Genomic DNA, 16,842 nt, shown 5'->3' on the forward strand with positions numbered 1-16,842 from the left:
CTTGCTGGATCTCCGCTGTTTTGTCTCTCTAAGTTCAAGTGTTTGTAATGGCTTTATGAACTGCCAGGACCGTCATTGCCGTCAGTGACCATTGAATCCATGTTTCAGGATTATTGAAGTTGTCATTCCTCTGCAAAGTCTCTGCAAATAGTTTGTTCAGTGGTGAAAGTGACTTAAATATAAATTACACAGTTCTTGTCCAAGTCACAAGTAAAATCAATAGTCAATTTATAATACAGTAGGTGTTTTTCCATTTTCATTGTGTAGAAAATTACTAAAATAAAAATCAAGCATGTTGTTTTAAAAAAGAGAGTAAAGACAGAATGATATAACTCAGTTGTGAGGGTCTGATACCTTGGTACCTTCCTGAAGTATATGGAGCAAAGTTCTCACCTCTTTTCTCTGTGTCTCCTTGAATTTGCTACATTAAGGGCTACATTAATAAATTTGTACTTTGTATTTTGCTTTTACAACCAGTGTGCAGAAAGTCCAACCTGTGTACATAAAGTGCCAAAATGCTACTGATGTGACCTAAATATTTATGTAGCACAACAGGACTTCATCTTTTGGAATGGCTGTAACACAAGAATCAGGTCTGCGTTTATATTGTATAAAAGGCAGTGATGCGTAAACTTCTTTTACATCTTGAAAAGGTGTGTGCTGTTCACTTAGCTCTAATTGTTTAGTGATGTGGCTAAAGCTTGTACTCTTCATTATTTAGTTGAAAAGAAAATGTTTACCAGTTTCTGTACACAATAGCTGTATTACCTCAGCATTCCTGAGTTATCTCTTGCAGCTGCATGTCTCAATTCTCCTCTGGCACCATGTCATGGCAATCACTGTGCTAAATGTAGTTCAAAATGAATTGGAGCTGTGCATTATGCGGGTCGTCGCCACCTGGTCTGGTATAAAACTTCTGCCTAATAAAGTATATAGAGGATGTAAGGACACTTAGGAGATTGAACATAAAACTTTGATCACTCTTTTGGCTATAAACCCAGAAAAAAATATTTTTACAGACCAAAACAAGCCAATTGTTCTGCAAACAATCTATGGTTATATCCCTGAAAGTATTAACTTAATAAGCTCATAGTCTAGTTATGTAAGTTTATTATTATGTCATCCAGAGGATACATACTTTTTTCTATTTGTGATATTACTGTTTCTGCTGGTGTTTTCACATTGCCTGCTTCTAGCATCAGCTGTAGAAGGGGTGAACTGTCCTGGTGCCACTATAAAATGTGCAGTGTTGGTGAACTGGGTCTGTGCACTAGACCAGTGTTCTCAAAGCAGTTTTACAACTTTGCATAAATATCCATAAATCTTTGGACAGAGACAAACTTTTTTCTAATTTTGGTTCTGTACATTACCACAATAAATTTAAAATCAAACAACTCAGATGCAGTTGAACTGCAGACTTTCAGCTTTAATTCAGTGGGTTGAACAAAAAGATTGGATAAAAATGTGAGGATCTAATTCACACCTCACTCCTCTGCCACTTTTTCCCCTCTTTCCTTCTATTGACTAAAAACATGCCTACACAGGGGGACTCAATAAACTTTTTAGTTATGGGGTAACTCAGCAAGTAAATAATGCTTCTCTATGATGGGAAAGCACATCTCATCGAACAGTTGGCTTGATCTAATGTTTCACTCACGAGAAGATCTTGCTCCTCACCTCATCCGACTTCTTCCTGATTACTTTCCCTTTCTCCCAATTAAGAGCTCCTACGTAACCATATTATAGGCTTCTGCTACCATATTATAGGCTTCTGCTAAGCCACATGGTGGGTAAGGAAGAACCCATTTATTGTTAATGACAACTTGAAAGTGCAACCTAGGTTATGTATTTCATACGTTTTTTTCCAAACTAAGTAACTAAGTTAGGATTAATCTGTTTAGAAAACATATGTCACCTGTGCTATTGTCTACTTGCACTTTGCACAATAATCATTGATCATTAAAGTGCTTTATGTATATGCATGCATATATTTAGTGCTTTAGTAATTTATGGCTACCAAATTACAACCTGAGTTTTTTCTAGTCTAGTTTTGTTTATTAAAAACATTGAAATAGATTATTGTATTTTTTAGATAATTATAGATAATTATATCTTTACTATGAGATAATTAGAATATAAAATGAGAGTCTGGATCCTAGTATTGGCCATTCATCTGGGAGACTATTGTGTGGTGACTTACTGATGTCAACTTCTCAGTTGGCAGATAAATTGTGCAAGTTGCTGCATATGTTAAGATTGAAACATTTACTTTCTTCAGTTGTTGCTTTTATTAAAGGGGATTATTTCTATTTATTTACTTTGCGGTGTAATAGTAAGATGTGAAAACTATGCTTGGCATGTCTACTGAAGCAATAGATCTGAAGCACTTTGATGAACCTTGTTTAAATGTGATGAATATGAATAGGAGAAAGATTTACTTGTGTATTTTTTTTCTCTGCAGACGTCTTGCAGGAAATGATTTGACATACATCCCCAAGGGAGCTTTTGCTGGACTCAACAGTCTCAAAGTTTTGTAAGTAGAATGAGCATGTGGAGTATATATTTCCAATTACTGTTCTCAACTCCTTCTAACTACTCTGTTGCATCTGAAATTGTCTTAACATTGAGAACATTGATTATTACACAAGCAGGTACATGGTGGTCACAGAAGGGTCCTTTGGATGAAGTCCAACTAATTTTTAGCCTCTGTGCCATAATAACAGCATCTAAAGCACCACATGTTCCAAAATCAACACATACTGCAATTAGCAAGCAAATGAAAATAAAGAGCAAAGTTCCAGGGCTTAATTCTACAAGGTCATACTTGATGCATAGCATCCATTTTACGGCGATTATTCAGAAGAAAGAAGAAGAAACCTTCCATGCATTTCCAAAAATATGTTTTGCTAAATGCAACCCAATAATTCTCCTCATTTCCCATACTGAAGACTTAACAGTTTGTGATGGAAAATCTTTAAAATGGAAATGCAAACAACTCTTTTAAACTCTAATTGGCATATTAGGTATTTAGTGACTGTCATTAAAGCCAATCTCCAGACAAAACTATTGTTTTAGAAGTTTTGGAGAACGTGGGGAAGGGTGAGAACTTCTTTTAAATTTTAATTGCATTCTGTCCCTTTATTTGCATTATTTTCCTTTACTTTCTGTCTATTTAATGGGTGTTAAAGGAACACAAATGAGGGAAAATTTCCCCAACAATGATGCATGTATGTATTTTTCTAAATGGTTTTAAAAGCAATTTTAATTAAATTTTTTTGTGCTGGTATTAAGTTGATATTTTCTAATTTCCCGTACATGTGACAGATATTAAACTGAACTGAAAGAAATCTCCTCTATATGGAAAGACAGTTTATTAAAAAGTATGACGTGCCTTTCTGGGGCTGGGCACTTAGGGTACTGGTATGCAGATGAACGGAGAACAATTTTAATATAATTCCAGGCTGTAACTTCAGATACATTACACATTATTTGCAAACAAATGGTACAATAACACTGGGACACAGACTGGGAAATTGCTATTATGCAGCAGTTACTTAAGAATATTCTGCTTTGAAAATGCAGCTGAGTAAATATGTCTATATGGTGTGTTGTCTTTGCCATTGTGCTTCTGGCATGAGCTCCTAAACACATCTTCTAAACAGGTGAGTGCCTGCTAAACTACAGGAATCTGCCTGTTAATGCACCCTCCTACAGTTTATCTTTAGCTTCCAGGACCTTACAGAGAGTTCACAGACTGCTGTTTAAACAATTAAAGCTGGGAATGATCCTATTGTTAGCTTATTGTTCTGACCTAAATATCATGGTTTGGATAATGAACATAAAGAAAGCTACAAAGGCTTCTGTTTGCATTATTGTATAGTAATTTAGGTAAATGCTTTTTTTTCTTTTACAGGATGTTACAGAATAACCAGTTAAAACAGGTCCCAAGTGATGCATTTCATAATCTCCGTAGTCTCCAGTCTCTGTAAGTATAACATGATTCATACTCTGTAAAATGGATAACAATTAAAATACTTCTCTAAATTTCTGGTTTTTGTTCCCCGTTGCTTATCACATATTTTGGCATCCAGAGCAGACATTTTAAAGACATTTTAACACTGCTGTCTACATTTATTTATAATGATAATGTAATGATAATCTACTTATTTATAGAAATGGTGCCTTATAAATTCCCCCTTATTACATTATGTGTTGTACAGCACCATGGATGATGGCGCTATAATAAAACGGAACTAAACCCAGACTCACCTGTTCCATTGCGGACACTACTGTCTCCTTTTCTATCTTCCTCATTCAGATCCTTTGCCATCCTATTTGGGCAGGCCAGGATAACATAAGGGAGTTTATTCAGTCTCAGCACCAACAGGAAAAGCCTAGATGTGCCGGTTATCCTGTCAACCAACAAGACATACCCAGCTCTGTGAATTTTGACAGCTGGAATGGCGATCAGGGAGATAAGAATTCTTATTGCAGAAGAAGTATCAACTGTTTCTTTCTGCAATAAAACCCTACAATATGCCAAATTTTTTAGGTGGAACTTTAGTTCCACTTTAAGAATTGTATTACAAATATAAATTTAAAAAAAATCATGTTATATTTTTAGAATTTATTCACTATGTTTTACTGATTGTACTCCTTGCCTCAATGGCACTAGCCACCCAGAAGAAGGTGGAAGAAACAGCCCCAACTTTAATAGTGAACTTCTTTTACTTCCTCCTTTTTAGTCTGGCAAATATTTCAACATATCATATGAGATTGTTTTACTGTTCATCCTCCCAGAAATCCAGTTAGTGTGTAAAAGTACGATACAGTGGTATCAGCACTGTCCATTCAACCTCTGTAATATACGGAACACCGTTCATCCTTGTGATGGAGGAGAGGGGATGGTATGTAGTCTTTACCACTTCTTGTCCAAGTGTGACAACTTTTTGCTCTTCCACAGCACAGTATGGTAAGTATATGTTGTTCATGGGATAAAAAGTGTTTCATTGGCATGTGCACATATAAAAATAAAGGAAGAAAATTGTAGTCACCACATTTATGGACAAGTAAGCTGAATTATATTTCATTCTTGTTGTTGCTTTTAAATTCAGTTTACATCTGTTTTTGCTTTTTTTAATTAGAAGAGCTGAATATACTTGCATATATAGTTTCAATTATATATTCTAAACCTACTGTATAAATTAACAATTTAAACATCATAGAATTCTTAGTAAACCTCAGTAGAATGTATTCCTGTAAATAGTGTGCTCTTGTTTTTACAAAAGATTACATCTGCTTTTTTTCCCCAAAGTCCAAGGGTGTGTAGTGGTGAAAATCAGTAGGGATGGTTAAGGTCTCTTATTAAAGGTAATTTAATATATCTTAGGTTTAGCAATCCAAATGCCATAAAGATCCCATGCCTGGAAATCCACACCTCCCAAGACTCTTTCACCAGATTTTCTGATTACTTAGGGTTCCTTACACAGAGTTGTATCATATCTCTATATCACTAAATGAAGACTCACCATTGGTGGCATAAAAAGCATGGTGTCCAATAACTGCATTACGGAAGAATGACAGCCATCAGTGGGAATGTTAAACAGCTGGGGAACAGCCGTGAGATGGAACGATAAGGCTTAGAACAGAAAAGGCACTATGGCAGAGAAGGAATATTGGTTAATTCAAGTTGGACAGTGCCCCGCACATAAAGGTGTGTGATTTTTAGTTTCTTGTTTCATGCTGTTCACCAGGTGTCTTTTGCATTACAGATTTGCACAAGGAATGCAATTTCTGGAACAAGTTAAACAATTAGTAGGACAGTGGATGGGGTTAAGAGCTTTAAGGCAACAAAGTAACCTTCACAAAACTTCCGCCCAAATGGATGCTTTTGTTAGATTGTGCATTTGAAGTTGGCATGGTTTTGTGTCCATTGTGTAGTAGGATAGGAGGAGATCAGGTAACTCCCATTTAAAGACAAGAGCAGCTGTGAAATGGTAAATGGTAAATGGCATTTAACTCACTATCTCCTCTGCTATCTTGTCTTTTGTTGCTCTGAGAAGTTAGCTGCATTTCTCCATTATAGAAACATTCCTTAGTGCCACTGAGCTCTGAACTTTCCAGATACATTGTAGCCTAGAGAGAAACAAGTGTAAGTGATACAGCAAAGATATTTTCCTGTTTGCCTTCATAGGTTTGACTTGCTACCCAGCAGCCTCTTGTCAATTTATGTACACATCAATATGTTGTTTATAATAAATATTTTCAGTAACAGCAGAAATATGTTTGTATTGTATCCCTATTTAATGTACAGCGCTGCGTAATATGTTGGCGCTATATAAATCCTGTTTAATAATAATAATAATAATTGTTACATTGATTTTAAACAAAGCTAGTTTACATGTAGAAACAATACCCATAAAGGACAGGTCCATCTGAAATGTGTTACTTCAGTCAGTCTGTGGTTCAGGAATTTTATCAGTTTGCAAGAAAAACATTAGTGACTTCAATATCTGCCATATTTGTTGCAATAACAATTAAACAAATAAATTAACCCTTAATTGTTTATCTGCTACATAGCACCCACCAGTAATATTTCCTCTGTCCTTTTTATGTACTCACTAGGCCAGTAAACGAGCAGAGTATTTTTAGTGCAGGCAAAGGCAAACAGATGATTTCCCCTATGTTTCTTTGTAGCAAGTTATGTGAATTTATTTTTCATGCTTCTAACATTTCACTGTGTGCAAGGGCTGCTTTCTTTTGACGTTCCACATAGGGATTGTTGTTACTGGGAGCTTTTGTAGGTGTTGCAGGTTTAAAATGGTGTGAAACTACAGCAATTCATATATATATATATATATATATATATATATATATAGATATAAAGCACTGGTGTTCACATAAGATTCATGGTGGATGAAAAGCAGGTATCCACTCTGAACATTTAGAAGCAGATTCTTACATTTGCACATACAAAAGTAAGTTCTATAGTTATCTATCGCTGAAAAGCTTGGTAAAATATTATTCAGTTTCTAGGATTGATACACAAAGCTAAAGTTTTTCATGGTAGCATGTGCAAATGGAAAACTCTCAATGCTCAATCCACTGATCCAAGGTTCATCTGATGGAAACATTTAAACATTTCAGTCTGTCCTTGAGCATTTGTTGAAAGAACATTGACTTGTTTGGATTTATAATCTGCCATTTCACAGCAAACTCATGTCAAATTTTTGACACCTGATGTTTTAACTGTTACAGAGACCGACTGTCATTCCTTTAGGAGTGTATTATGTGAGCTCTCTTACCAGATAGGTTTTGTGCATTCATAAGTGCTTGGACCACAGTTCTGAATCAATTAGTTGCTGTTTCAATTACAGTTTTAAAAACCTCTATGATATGTTCAGATTATACAATATGGCTGTTTTACATAGATATATAGTAAGTAAATTGAGTATTTTTGTAAAATATTGTAGAGGCAGAAAATATATATAAACATTATTTAGTGGGCTTCACTAATAAAATTTATTTCTTTATATTTGCTGTTTAACAGCTGTTGCTGAAACAAATCTTCAAACCTTATGGATTAAGAACATATGTTTCAGCCATTCCTAAACTAGAAAAAAAGTGACCAGGACAACCTGTCCTAAATCCTGTAACCACTTTGCAGCCCATCATCTCCCTGTTCTGGCTTTGTAACCATAGACCCTCCATACAAACCTAAAATACTTATACATTACATGTTTTATGTAAGCTTCTAAAAAAGGGGAAGCTGGGGGGAGCTCAGTCCCAACATTCCGTTCCATGCCTTGTGCTTGAGTATATATGAATGGCAACTTAACAGTCTCTGCTGGGAAGAATCCCCCCTATTTGTCCTGGGGATCATTCCAATACATTCAAACTCTTATCCTATTTACCCCATATTCTGGAGGAAACTTCTCAGAATTCAGGTTAGGGTAAATTAAGTGAACTGTCTTAGCTCCAGTATGTACTTAATCTAGCTTTTCAGCAACATTCTCCAGCGGGTCTAGGATGAGGATTGGCTTCTATGAAATGGATCATTTAACCTGGAAGAAGACTTACTCTGGATTTATTAGTGGATTAGTCTATGGGGATATCTACAGAAATAGGGTAAGTATTGCAGACAGAGTTGCTTTTTTATTTTATTCATTTTTATTTAATTTAAGTGCTTTTTTGCCCAATCTGGACTTGGGCTTTAAGCCCAAATAAAACAGTAGTTATCCCTTGAGCAGCTTGAAGTAAAAGTGCATTTTGATGAAAGAAAACACATGTCTATAAATGTGGATAAGGTGGAATGCACATTTAAACATTGTATGGTCTTCCTCGCTGCTTCTAAACAAATAGGCAGTTAAGCATCTGCCCACGTTTGAAGCTGTAATCCTATTCATTTTGTTTGCTATTCTCCTTGGCCCCCCGGTAAGATAACATCAAACCATGGGCTGTGTTGGGGAGTCAAAATGTTTTTGTCAGCTTTGGAAAATGTCTTAACTAATTGGCTTCTTTACTTTTATATTGTCTTTTACTCACAGAGACCTATAGTGGGTACTTATTATTACAGATTACTCCATGCAAACAGAAATTTCATGAGTAAACAATTATTCTGCCATGTGTCAGTGTTTATAGGTACATATTTGCAATTTAAAGTCTCAGTGGCCAGAACACTGTGTGGGTGTGTACATTTTGACTATTTTCAATTCCTAGCTTCAATGATTACTACACTAAGAAAATAGTTTTACCAAGAGACTGACAGAATTCTGGAGCTACTATTGATAATGCATACAGAAAATGGACGTATGTATGAAGCTGTTCAATCACCACATTTGTTACCATAGTTTGTGGCTTACTGTTGTCTTTTAGTGTCTCATTAGCTTTACCTGCTTTTAGGGTATGGTATTTAGCAATGTAACCAAACTCAAAGCAAATCCTTCGTTCTGATAATATTTATGCCAACAAATCATAATATTGCTTTAGTCTTTTTTTAATGACATTTGAAATACTTTTTGTCTCTGTAGGCGCCTGGATGCAAACCACATTAATTATGTGCCACCCAACAGTTTTAATGGTCTTCTTTCTCTCCGTCACCTGTGGCTGGATGACAATGCTCTGACTGAGATTCCAGTGAAGGCTTTGGAAAGTCTGTCAGCTTTGCAGGCAATGACCCTGGCATTAAACAAGATTCACCACTTACCAGACCATGCCTTCAGAAACCTATCAAGCCTTGTAGTCCTGTGAGTTTGTTTCATCCTGTTTCGGATTAAAAAATAAATACTGAACTCTAATGCTCAAAAGAATTTGTTATACCAATATAATGTTGCTGTCTGATCTTCAAAATGACTGAAAGATTACAACTAAATCACTGTCATTAGGTGTCTAGAATACCATTGGTATTATACTCACAATACTATTAAAATAAGAAATATTACATATGAGATGTCTTTCAAAACACTATTTAATTTCTGTTTATTTTTGCCTGTGTGCCTCAATTCCTGCCCAGCGACTCTTTTCGCCAGGATCTTTTCATGTTTAGGCATACACATTTTGGCTGACTATATGACAGGTAAAGTTTTAAAAGTGATACCAATCAGTTGCCTTTTCCTCATATAATTTGAAAGCACTAGATAAAGACACATTCTCTTTTTGTTATTTTATTTTATTTAATTATGTTTAAAGAAAAGGAGAAAACCTTGGCAACAGCTAACAAGATGTAAATCCGAAACAGAAATTTATTCCAAAGGGGCAAGTCCTTTGTTACACCACCAAAATCAACATAGACCTATCAGATCCATACTAAAAGCTTATCAAGAAGAAGGGAGTATTGGCCTATAACAACTGCAGTCTCATATACATTGTTATCCAATGTTAAACATTCTTTAATAAGGAAATACAAAGACTCTTAGCCCTATGTCTCTGTAATTTGTTGTTAAGTAGAGAACTCCTTCCGTATCCTTATTAGCTTCAAGGAAGGTCATCTCACGAGTGGTCTCTGACCTTGTAATACCAAGGCCTTGAGTTCAGATCTTGTAGGTAATATTAATCTTCAATCCAGATATTTCATCCACAGTATCTTTTCTGCTTATAGATGTTTTTAGTTTGATTGTTGGTATCATTCACCCATTTCTTATAAGCTCAGTTTGTACTAGATGCCCCAGCCTGTTACTGTCACTGAAAGTGAGGCAGCACAGAGATAAGCTCACCTCTAATGTATTCACGTCAGATGATTCTCGGCTAATAATGAGAATCTAACATGCACAGAGGCTGTCTAACGTCATTCATGGATCTATCCCTGGCGGCCAGGACGAATTCATGAATGACAGAAGATGAGCGAAATGAGAGCGCAACGTTGTCCACTTGCTTGATCCCCCCCCCCCATAAAACAGAATGCTTTATGTATGGTGCTCGTTCCTTCATTTTTGTCGTGAAATATCGTTTCCAATGACAATAGTGAAACACACTGCTTTCCCTTCTGCTTGATACCTGAGGTGCTATCATTTAAAAAAATAAATTTAATAATGTATTATAATTACATTGGCCAAAAAATAGAATAAAATGTACTTTTTGTGTACACTAATCAAAATAGAAAAAAGTGTCTTATTTTAGTTTTTCTATGCATAAAAATACAGTCATGTCTGCAAGACGGATGTCCTCAAAATGAAACCTTATTTTTTGTAAATTTATATATATACATTTATATTTATGCATCACATTATTTTATTGCTGAAAGAGGATCTGTTTTGACATCTTAAATCACAATTCAAAATTTATGCTTTTTCCAAGCAAGATTTTATGTACCATGGAGTACCAGTAGTGTGAAAATTATACATTCAGGAGACTTTCAGGCAGTAAAAAGCTGTAATATTGAGTGAAAGGCTGGAAACCATAGAAAACAATCATATCTTTTGGTAGTATGAAGCTGTTAGAACAAGAACACTTGTAATTGTGTCACTGAAGTGTTGCTTTATTACATGCACCCTTAGTTTCTTTTCTCTATATATGTTAAAAGTATTACTGGTTTTAGAACAAAGAATAAGCTGTTTGACTGTAATTATTGGATTATCTTACAAAATGGCTGCCAGTTTACAGGTGCTCTTACAAATAACACTTAATATTAATACTACGTACTTTGTATTCAAGTATTAATTTTCCTTTTTCCTTTTTTAAAATGACTTTTAAAAGGCAGAATCCATCCTGTTTGGAACATGTATGATTTCACATTATACTTTTTGTATTTTTAATACAACCTTCAGGAAATTGTGTGGCAGCAGGAATTTCCATCCTTCTCTGGCGGAAATATTTGCTTAAGTAAAATGTGCCGCAGGCAGACGTTACATTGTTTTTCTTGTTGCAAGAAGCCTCAAGAGACACATAAGACCATGTCGCTTATTAACATTCACTTACAAAGTTTCTTCTATATGTCCTCGACTTATTGAGTTTTTTTTTTTTACTTTCAAATTTAATAAGTTACTGGTAATATACATGGAATTTTTAAGACTGACCTAGTTTTATGGGTTTATGGTTAAATTTAAACTTGAAGACAGTTTACATTGAAAGGGTAATGGCTCTAACATATTTTCCTGTCACAATTTACTCATATTAAAAAACACCTGTCAGTATTATTGTAGCAGAGGACATGTAGGGGTATTTTTTTAAAGAACGATTGGGAACAATCAGATTCTTTGTTTTTTAAAGAGACCCTGTCATCAGACCATCCTGTTTAATACCATTCTTCTCATGAGAAAATAATGTGTATTTAACATGTTATGCATTATTAATTTAACAGCTAATAAGTTTAAAATCACATTACATGTGATTACAAAATCATTTAGGATCAGGAATTATTTTTTCAAGTAAGCATTTCAAGCCTTTACTTGTTCCCTTTACCCATAAAAGTGTAGGGCTGGCCATACATAGGCTAGTTTTTCTGTTTGATGCAGCAGTTCATGTATTGCTTTACACAAGCTACAATAAATCGATTCTTTACTTCTGAATTTGATTTAGTGTCCCATATTGAGCGAAAAATAAAATGAACCTCAAATAGGTTGGAAAATTTCCACTAGTCTTTGCCTGACAGGTTTTGGAGTCCTCACATTTCTATTTGAAATAATTTTGTAGCATGAACACATAAAAGATACTTCATTAGATGTGGGATCGATTGAAAATATAGTTTTAAAGAATCAACACTAAAAAAATGACTTTTTACCAATTGAAATGTGATAGTATGGTCTATTGTTGACATTTGTATTAAAGAAGAACATAATGCATCAAATTAAGTAATATATTATTACTTTAGGTCTCATTGGTAAAACAGTCCTTGGAACCTTTTGTTTCTAAATATTTTGAGCCATGATTGATCCCTTGTATTTTACAATGTGTTTTTTTTTTTAGTTTGTGCTCAAGGTAATAAAATGTGTGTGCCTCATAAACTAGCAATGTATGGAGGCCCCGGGAAAATTGATGCAAAACAAAGTACAAATAAAACAGCACATCTTCAGTACTCATTTGGGCTTCTAAAACAGCTGCCAATCTTTTTTGAAGGAAGAAAGTGAAAGCTTCAGGAGCATGCCCTCCAATAAATTCCTTGGCACTGCTTGACTTGTATACAATAAGTGCATGCTCAAAAACACGTTTCTTTAGAAGCGCTTATTGAAGAAGTTTGCCTAGGTTCACTGTGCGCAGTGTGTTGTCCTGACTGTGCTTTTAATGTTCCCCTGCAGACATCTCCATAACAATAGGATCTACTCCCTGGGAAAGAAATGCTTTGATGGGCTCCACAGTCTGGAGACTTTGTGAGTTGACCTCCTATTTGTTTCAGTCTTTTCACTGTTTTCATTGATATTCTAAAACGAATAAAAATAGCTGAAAAGCCAAACATGCTTTTTGGCTTGCCTAATTGCCAAGTGTTTGGCGCAATTGTTCTTATGATGACTGTATAAAACAGATACTGTATGTAGGAGAAAAACTCTGAAATATGCTTTTTGGATCTATTTAAACCATGATTAGTGCTTAAAAAGACCCTGGAAAAAGTTTATACTAATTTATCACTTAGAATGATTTATAATTCTTCATATGTGGCTTTTATGTATGTAATTCTCCATATCTGACATTTTAGATTATCTTTAAGTCTGTGTAAACCCTTACAATGATGATATCCTATTTGGTCCCTTTCAGTCTATAGAAAATATTTTGTACTACCTGTTGAAAAAATGCAAAAATTACTTCATTTCAGAATTCTCATCAGTGGATCCCTTCCTGTACTTCCTGTTTTCCTCCTATCAGTTACTCCCAGTTATCTCTGAGGACTAGTGAATCTCATCCCTCTGTAGACCTGACCTATGCTGACAACACTGCTTCCATTGATATGGTTTTGTGAGTGTTGTTACCTAGGTGCAGGAACTGTAGTACTGTAATATTAAGGGAAAAAATCCTGAAAATATGAATGCTACATTACATAGAAGGACCAGTAAACTGCTATATATTTAATTTTTTTGTTAGGTTTAGATATACTTTCAATGCATGTGTTGAACTTTTTGCAGTTATTTTACATGTTAAGCATCGTATAAGAAAATAGATACATACATCTATCAACAGCATTTTATTTGGGGTGTTTCAGAATGGATGTATTGTTGTATGTTCCCCTATTGGAAAGATTTTCAATCACTTGCTCACACCTAACAGATCTGTCTTAGGAAAATGTGGATTGGTTGAGTTTGCTTTAATTACTTCCCAGAAATGTTGTATGTCCATACATACATCTATCATCTATCAAGTCACTTCTGATATTCTTTCAATTTTCCTTTTTGCAGTTGCAATATCTCTTATAATGCAAATTATTTTATTACATAAGTATGTGTTTATTTACAGTGCAAAATCATTATTCTTCCTATATAACTTGTACTGGTAACCCAACCAGGCAATATTTCTACTTTTAAAGCTAAATTGCAAAAATTGTTACTTAGAGTATTTAAAATAATTAGAGCCTGTCCAATTTCCCCAAATCTTACTATAATTGACTTAATGGTTAACTTAACTCTAGGGAGGAACTCATAAACATACTAAGCTACAGGCGATTGCTGAGCATTGTCTTTCAATGAACAGTATTTTCCTGTTCTTTCTAGCAGACTGATAGCAATAAAACACCTTCTACCGGGATTGTGTGACATGGAATTTATCTGCCTTTTCTCTCTTCTAGAGATCTAAACTACAACAACCTAGATGAATTTCCCACTGCTGTCAAAACACTCAGGAACCTTAAAGAACTGTAAGTTAAGCAAATGCTGCAATATGTGTCTAGAAGTGAACCTTAAAAATGTAGTTCAATTTTAGGGGGCATGAAGCTTATATTTCTTAAGTCATAAATAGGTATTTTCTAGTTTAATAAATGTATTAAACAATATTGCCTTTGTTATTTCAATATACGCAATGGAGCGCTAAATTCAATCCTAAATGACGTTGGTGAGTGACAGCTCACCTTTGCAAAGCTAATACTGAGGACCTCAGCATAACTAACAGCAAAAAAGTATTGTAGGGTTACAATATAAGTAAAAAAAAATGTATAGAAATAAAATTTTTATATAGCCAGCCAGTAAGGATGAAAGATGCAGTACATACAGCTCTGATCTGCTGTATGGACAAAGGAAGCGAGAAGTAACTGAGCGTCACCCCGCTGTGCTCTCTCCCATTCACTTGCTTTGCGGTTGCTTTTACATTCCCCTAATTTTGGTTTGGTAAAGGTTGTATTTGATGTTAGCTGAACAAGTTTGATAGTAATATAATAATATGCAGAGCAGAAATTTATGCTCAAGAATGCAAAAGGGTTTTATAAACTCTGTTGCACTAATTTTTGCAGTACCACAGTTTTTTTTTTATTTGTTTTTTTTATTGACAGAATTTGTATATTTATTTTTATTAACATCTTTAACCTACACATATAACAAATAAAAACAATAGCATGAGAGATGAAAAAGACCCTGTCACTTACAGTCCAAAAATGTTAAAAATCTAAAACTGTGTAAAAACTAATCTCCATACAGATTTATTTTACACTTACAGGTAACATGCATAAAAATGCTGCTTTCTAAAATGCTTTGGGTTTTAACACAGTAAAAGAAGACAAAGAAGACATATACAATTAAGATATCTAAAGTTTTCTTAGATACTTTCTACTATATAGTAATATTATTATACAGTATTTATATAGCGCCATCATATTACGCAGCGCTGTACAAAGTCCATAGTTGTGTCACTAAATGTCTCTCAAAGGAGCTCACAATCTAATTTCCCTACCATAGTCATATGTGATTAATGTAGTCTAAGGTCAATTGTTAGGGAGAAGCCAATTAACCTAACTGCATGTTTTTGGGATGTGGGAGGAAACCAGAGTACTCGGAGGAAACCCACGCAGACATGGGGAGAACCTGCAAACTCCATGCAGATAATGTCCTAGCTGGGAATCGAACCTGGGACCAAGAGCTGCAAAGGCTGGAGTGCTAACCCCTGAGCCACCGTGCTGCCCATGGTGGCTGATAATAATATTAATAATAATACTTCTACTACTACTACTACTACTATATAGTATGGGTTCAAAATTTAGCCAGCATGTAATAACTTTAGGAGATTATACTGCAGTAAAAAATAAAATGTTTTTAAAATAATTTGTATCCAGATTTTTATGATTATTTTTATTTTATTTTTTAATTTTAGGGGATTCCATAGCAACAACATCAGGTCAATCCCAGACCATGCATTCATTGGTAACCCTTCACTTATCACCATGTAAGTTTACAATTCTTTTAGAAATGTGAATATTTCTAATTACTTTACTCAAGCATCACTAAAATCTTTTGAACATTGCACCATCTGTATTCTACCAGCAATTGTATACATATTTTATGGCTGATATTTTTTTTATATAGTTGTAAATGGTTGTGAGGGAATTGGCCTGCAAAATTGGAGGATTCAAAATACATGCATCAGATTTGCTTTATCCTTAAAGATCTACAACACATAATTGTATGTTTTACTAATTGTCATTAATACTTACAGATCAGGCACGTCTACATGCAAATATTCAGGAAAACAAATGATAATTCCACAATATTTCTGGTTCTGTTTGTTTCTAATTATAAAATGTACAAGTGTTGCTTTTAGGGATGGATCACAGCTTAGGAAGGCAATTGATTTATGCTACTAAAATGTAACAAGTAAAGTAATACATATAAAATACCAATTAATAAATATAAATAACAAAGTAAGTTTGCTATGTAACATTTTGCTGCTGTAAAGATCTTACCTGGTGGCTTGATCAAAAAATCTAAAATTTGAAGCTTTTGCATTGATTGCAGTAGAGTATAGTAAAAATGGAAATGCATAAGAAAATTGACATGTTCCAGCCTGACATAATCTCATTATATACAAGCCTTATACTAAGAATGATGAGAACTAAGTGTTGTTCCAAATGTTAGGAATCATTAAATGACAAAAACAAAGTGTTACCAAAGTGTGGCTCTGTAATCTTGTAACCAAAACCACATTCCACAATGGAATGATTAGACAATTGAACAAGACATAAAACAGTTCACAGGGCTGGTAAATCAAAGAAAACTGTTACAATTCACATGCCAAATACACAAAATGTTAAACATCTAACCCGTGGGTCAGAACACCCAAAATATACAGTTTATCCCCTTTGGTAATATAAACATTCCCTACAAAAATTGTATTTGGCTTTGATTAAATGACAGCAAGTTCTGGGCATTACCTCTAACAAATTTCATTTTTCAATTAACACCTAGTGAATGTCTGTTTTCTGCAAAGGGTAATCACATGAAT

General features: G+C 34.5%; 1 protein-coding gene across 1 annotated transcript in view; it reads left to right on the forward strand.

The window, feature by feature from the left end:
- LGR5 (leucine rich repeat containing G protein-coupled receptor 5) overlaps window positions 1-16,842 on the forward strand; it is a 93,607-nt gene that overhangs the window by 47,512 nt on the left and 29,253 nt on the right. Inside the window, exons 3-8 of the mRNA XM_072401368.1 lie at window positions 2,462-2,533; window positions 3,914-3,985; window positions 9,030-9,245; window positions 12,729-12,800; window positions 14,204-14,272; window positions 15,715-15,786. Coding sequence (XP_072257469.1) covers window positions 2,462-2,533; window positions 3,914-3,985; window positions 9,030-9,245; window positions 12,729-12,800; window positions 14,204-14,272; window positions 15,715-15,786 — 573 coding nt within the window. The remainder of the gene's footprint in view (window positions 1-2,461; window positions 2,534-3,913; window positions 3,986-9,029; window positions 9,246-12,728; window positions 12,801-14,203; window positions 14,273-15,714; window positions 15,787-16,842) is intronic.

This window comes from Pyxicephalus adspersus, chromosome 2 (assembly GCF_032062135.1).
Source record: "Pyxicephalus adspersus chromosome 2, UCB_Pads_2.0, whole genome shotgun sequence".
Classification (NCBI taxonomy): domain Eukaryota; kingdom Metazoa; phylum Chordata; class Amphibia; order Anura; family Pyxicephalidae; genus Pyxicephalus; species Pyxicephalus adspersus.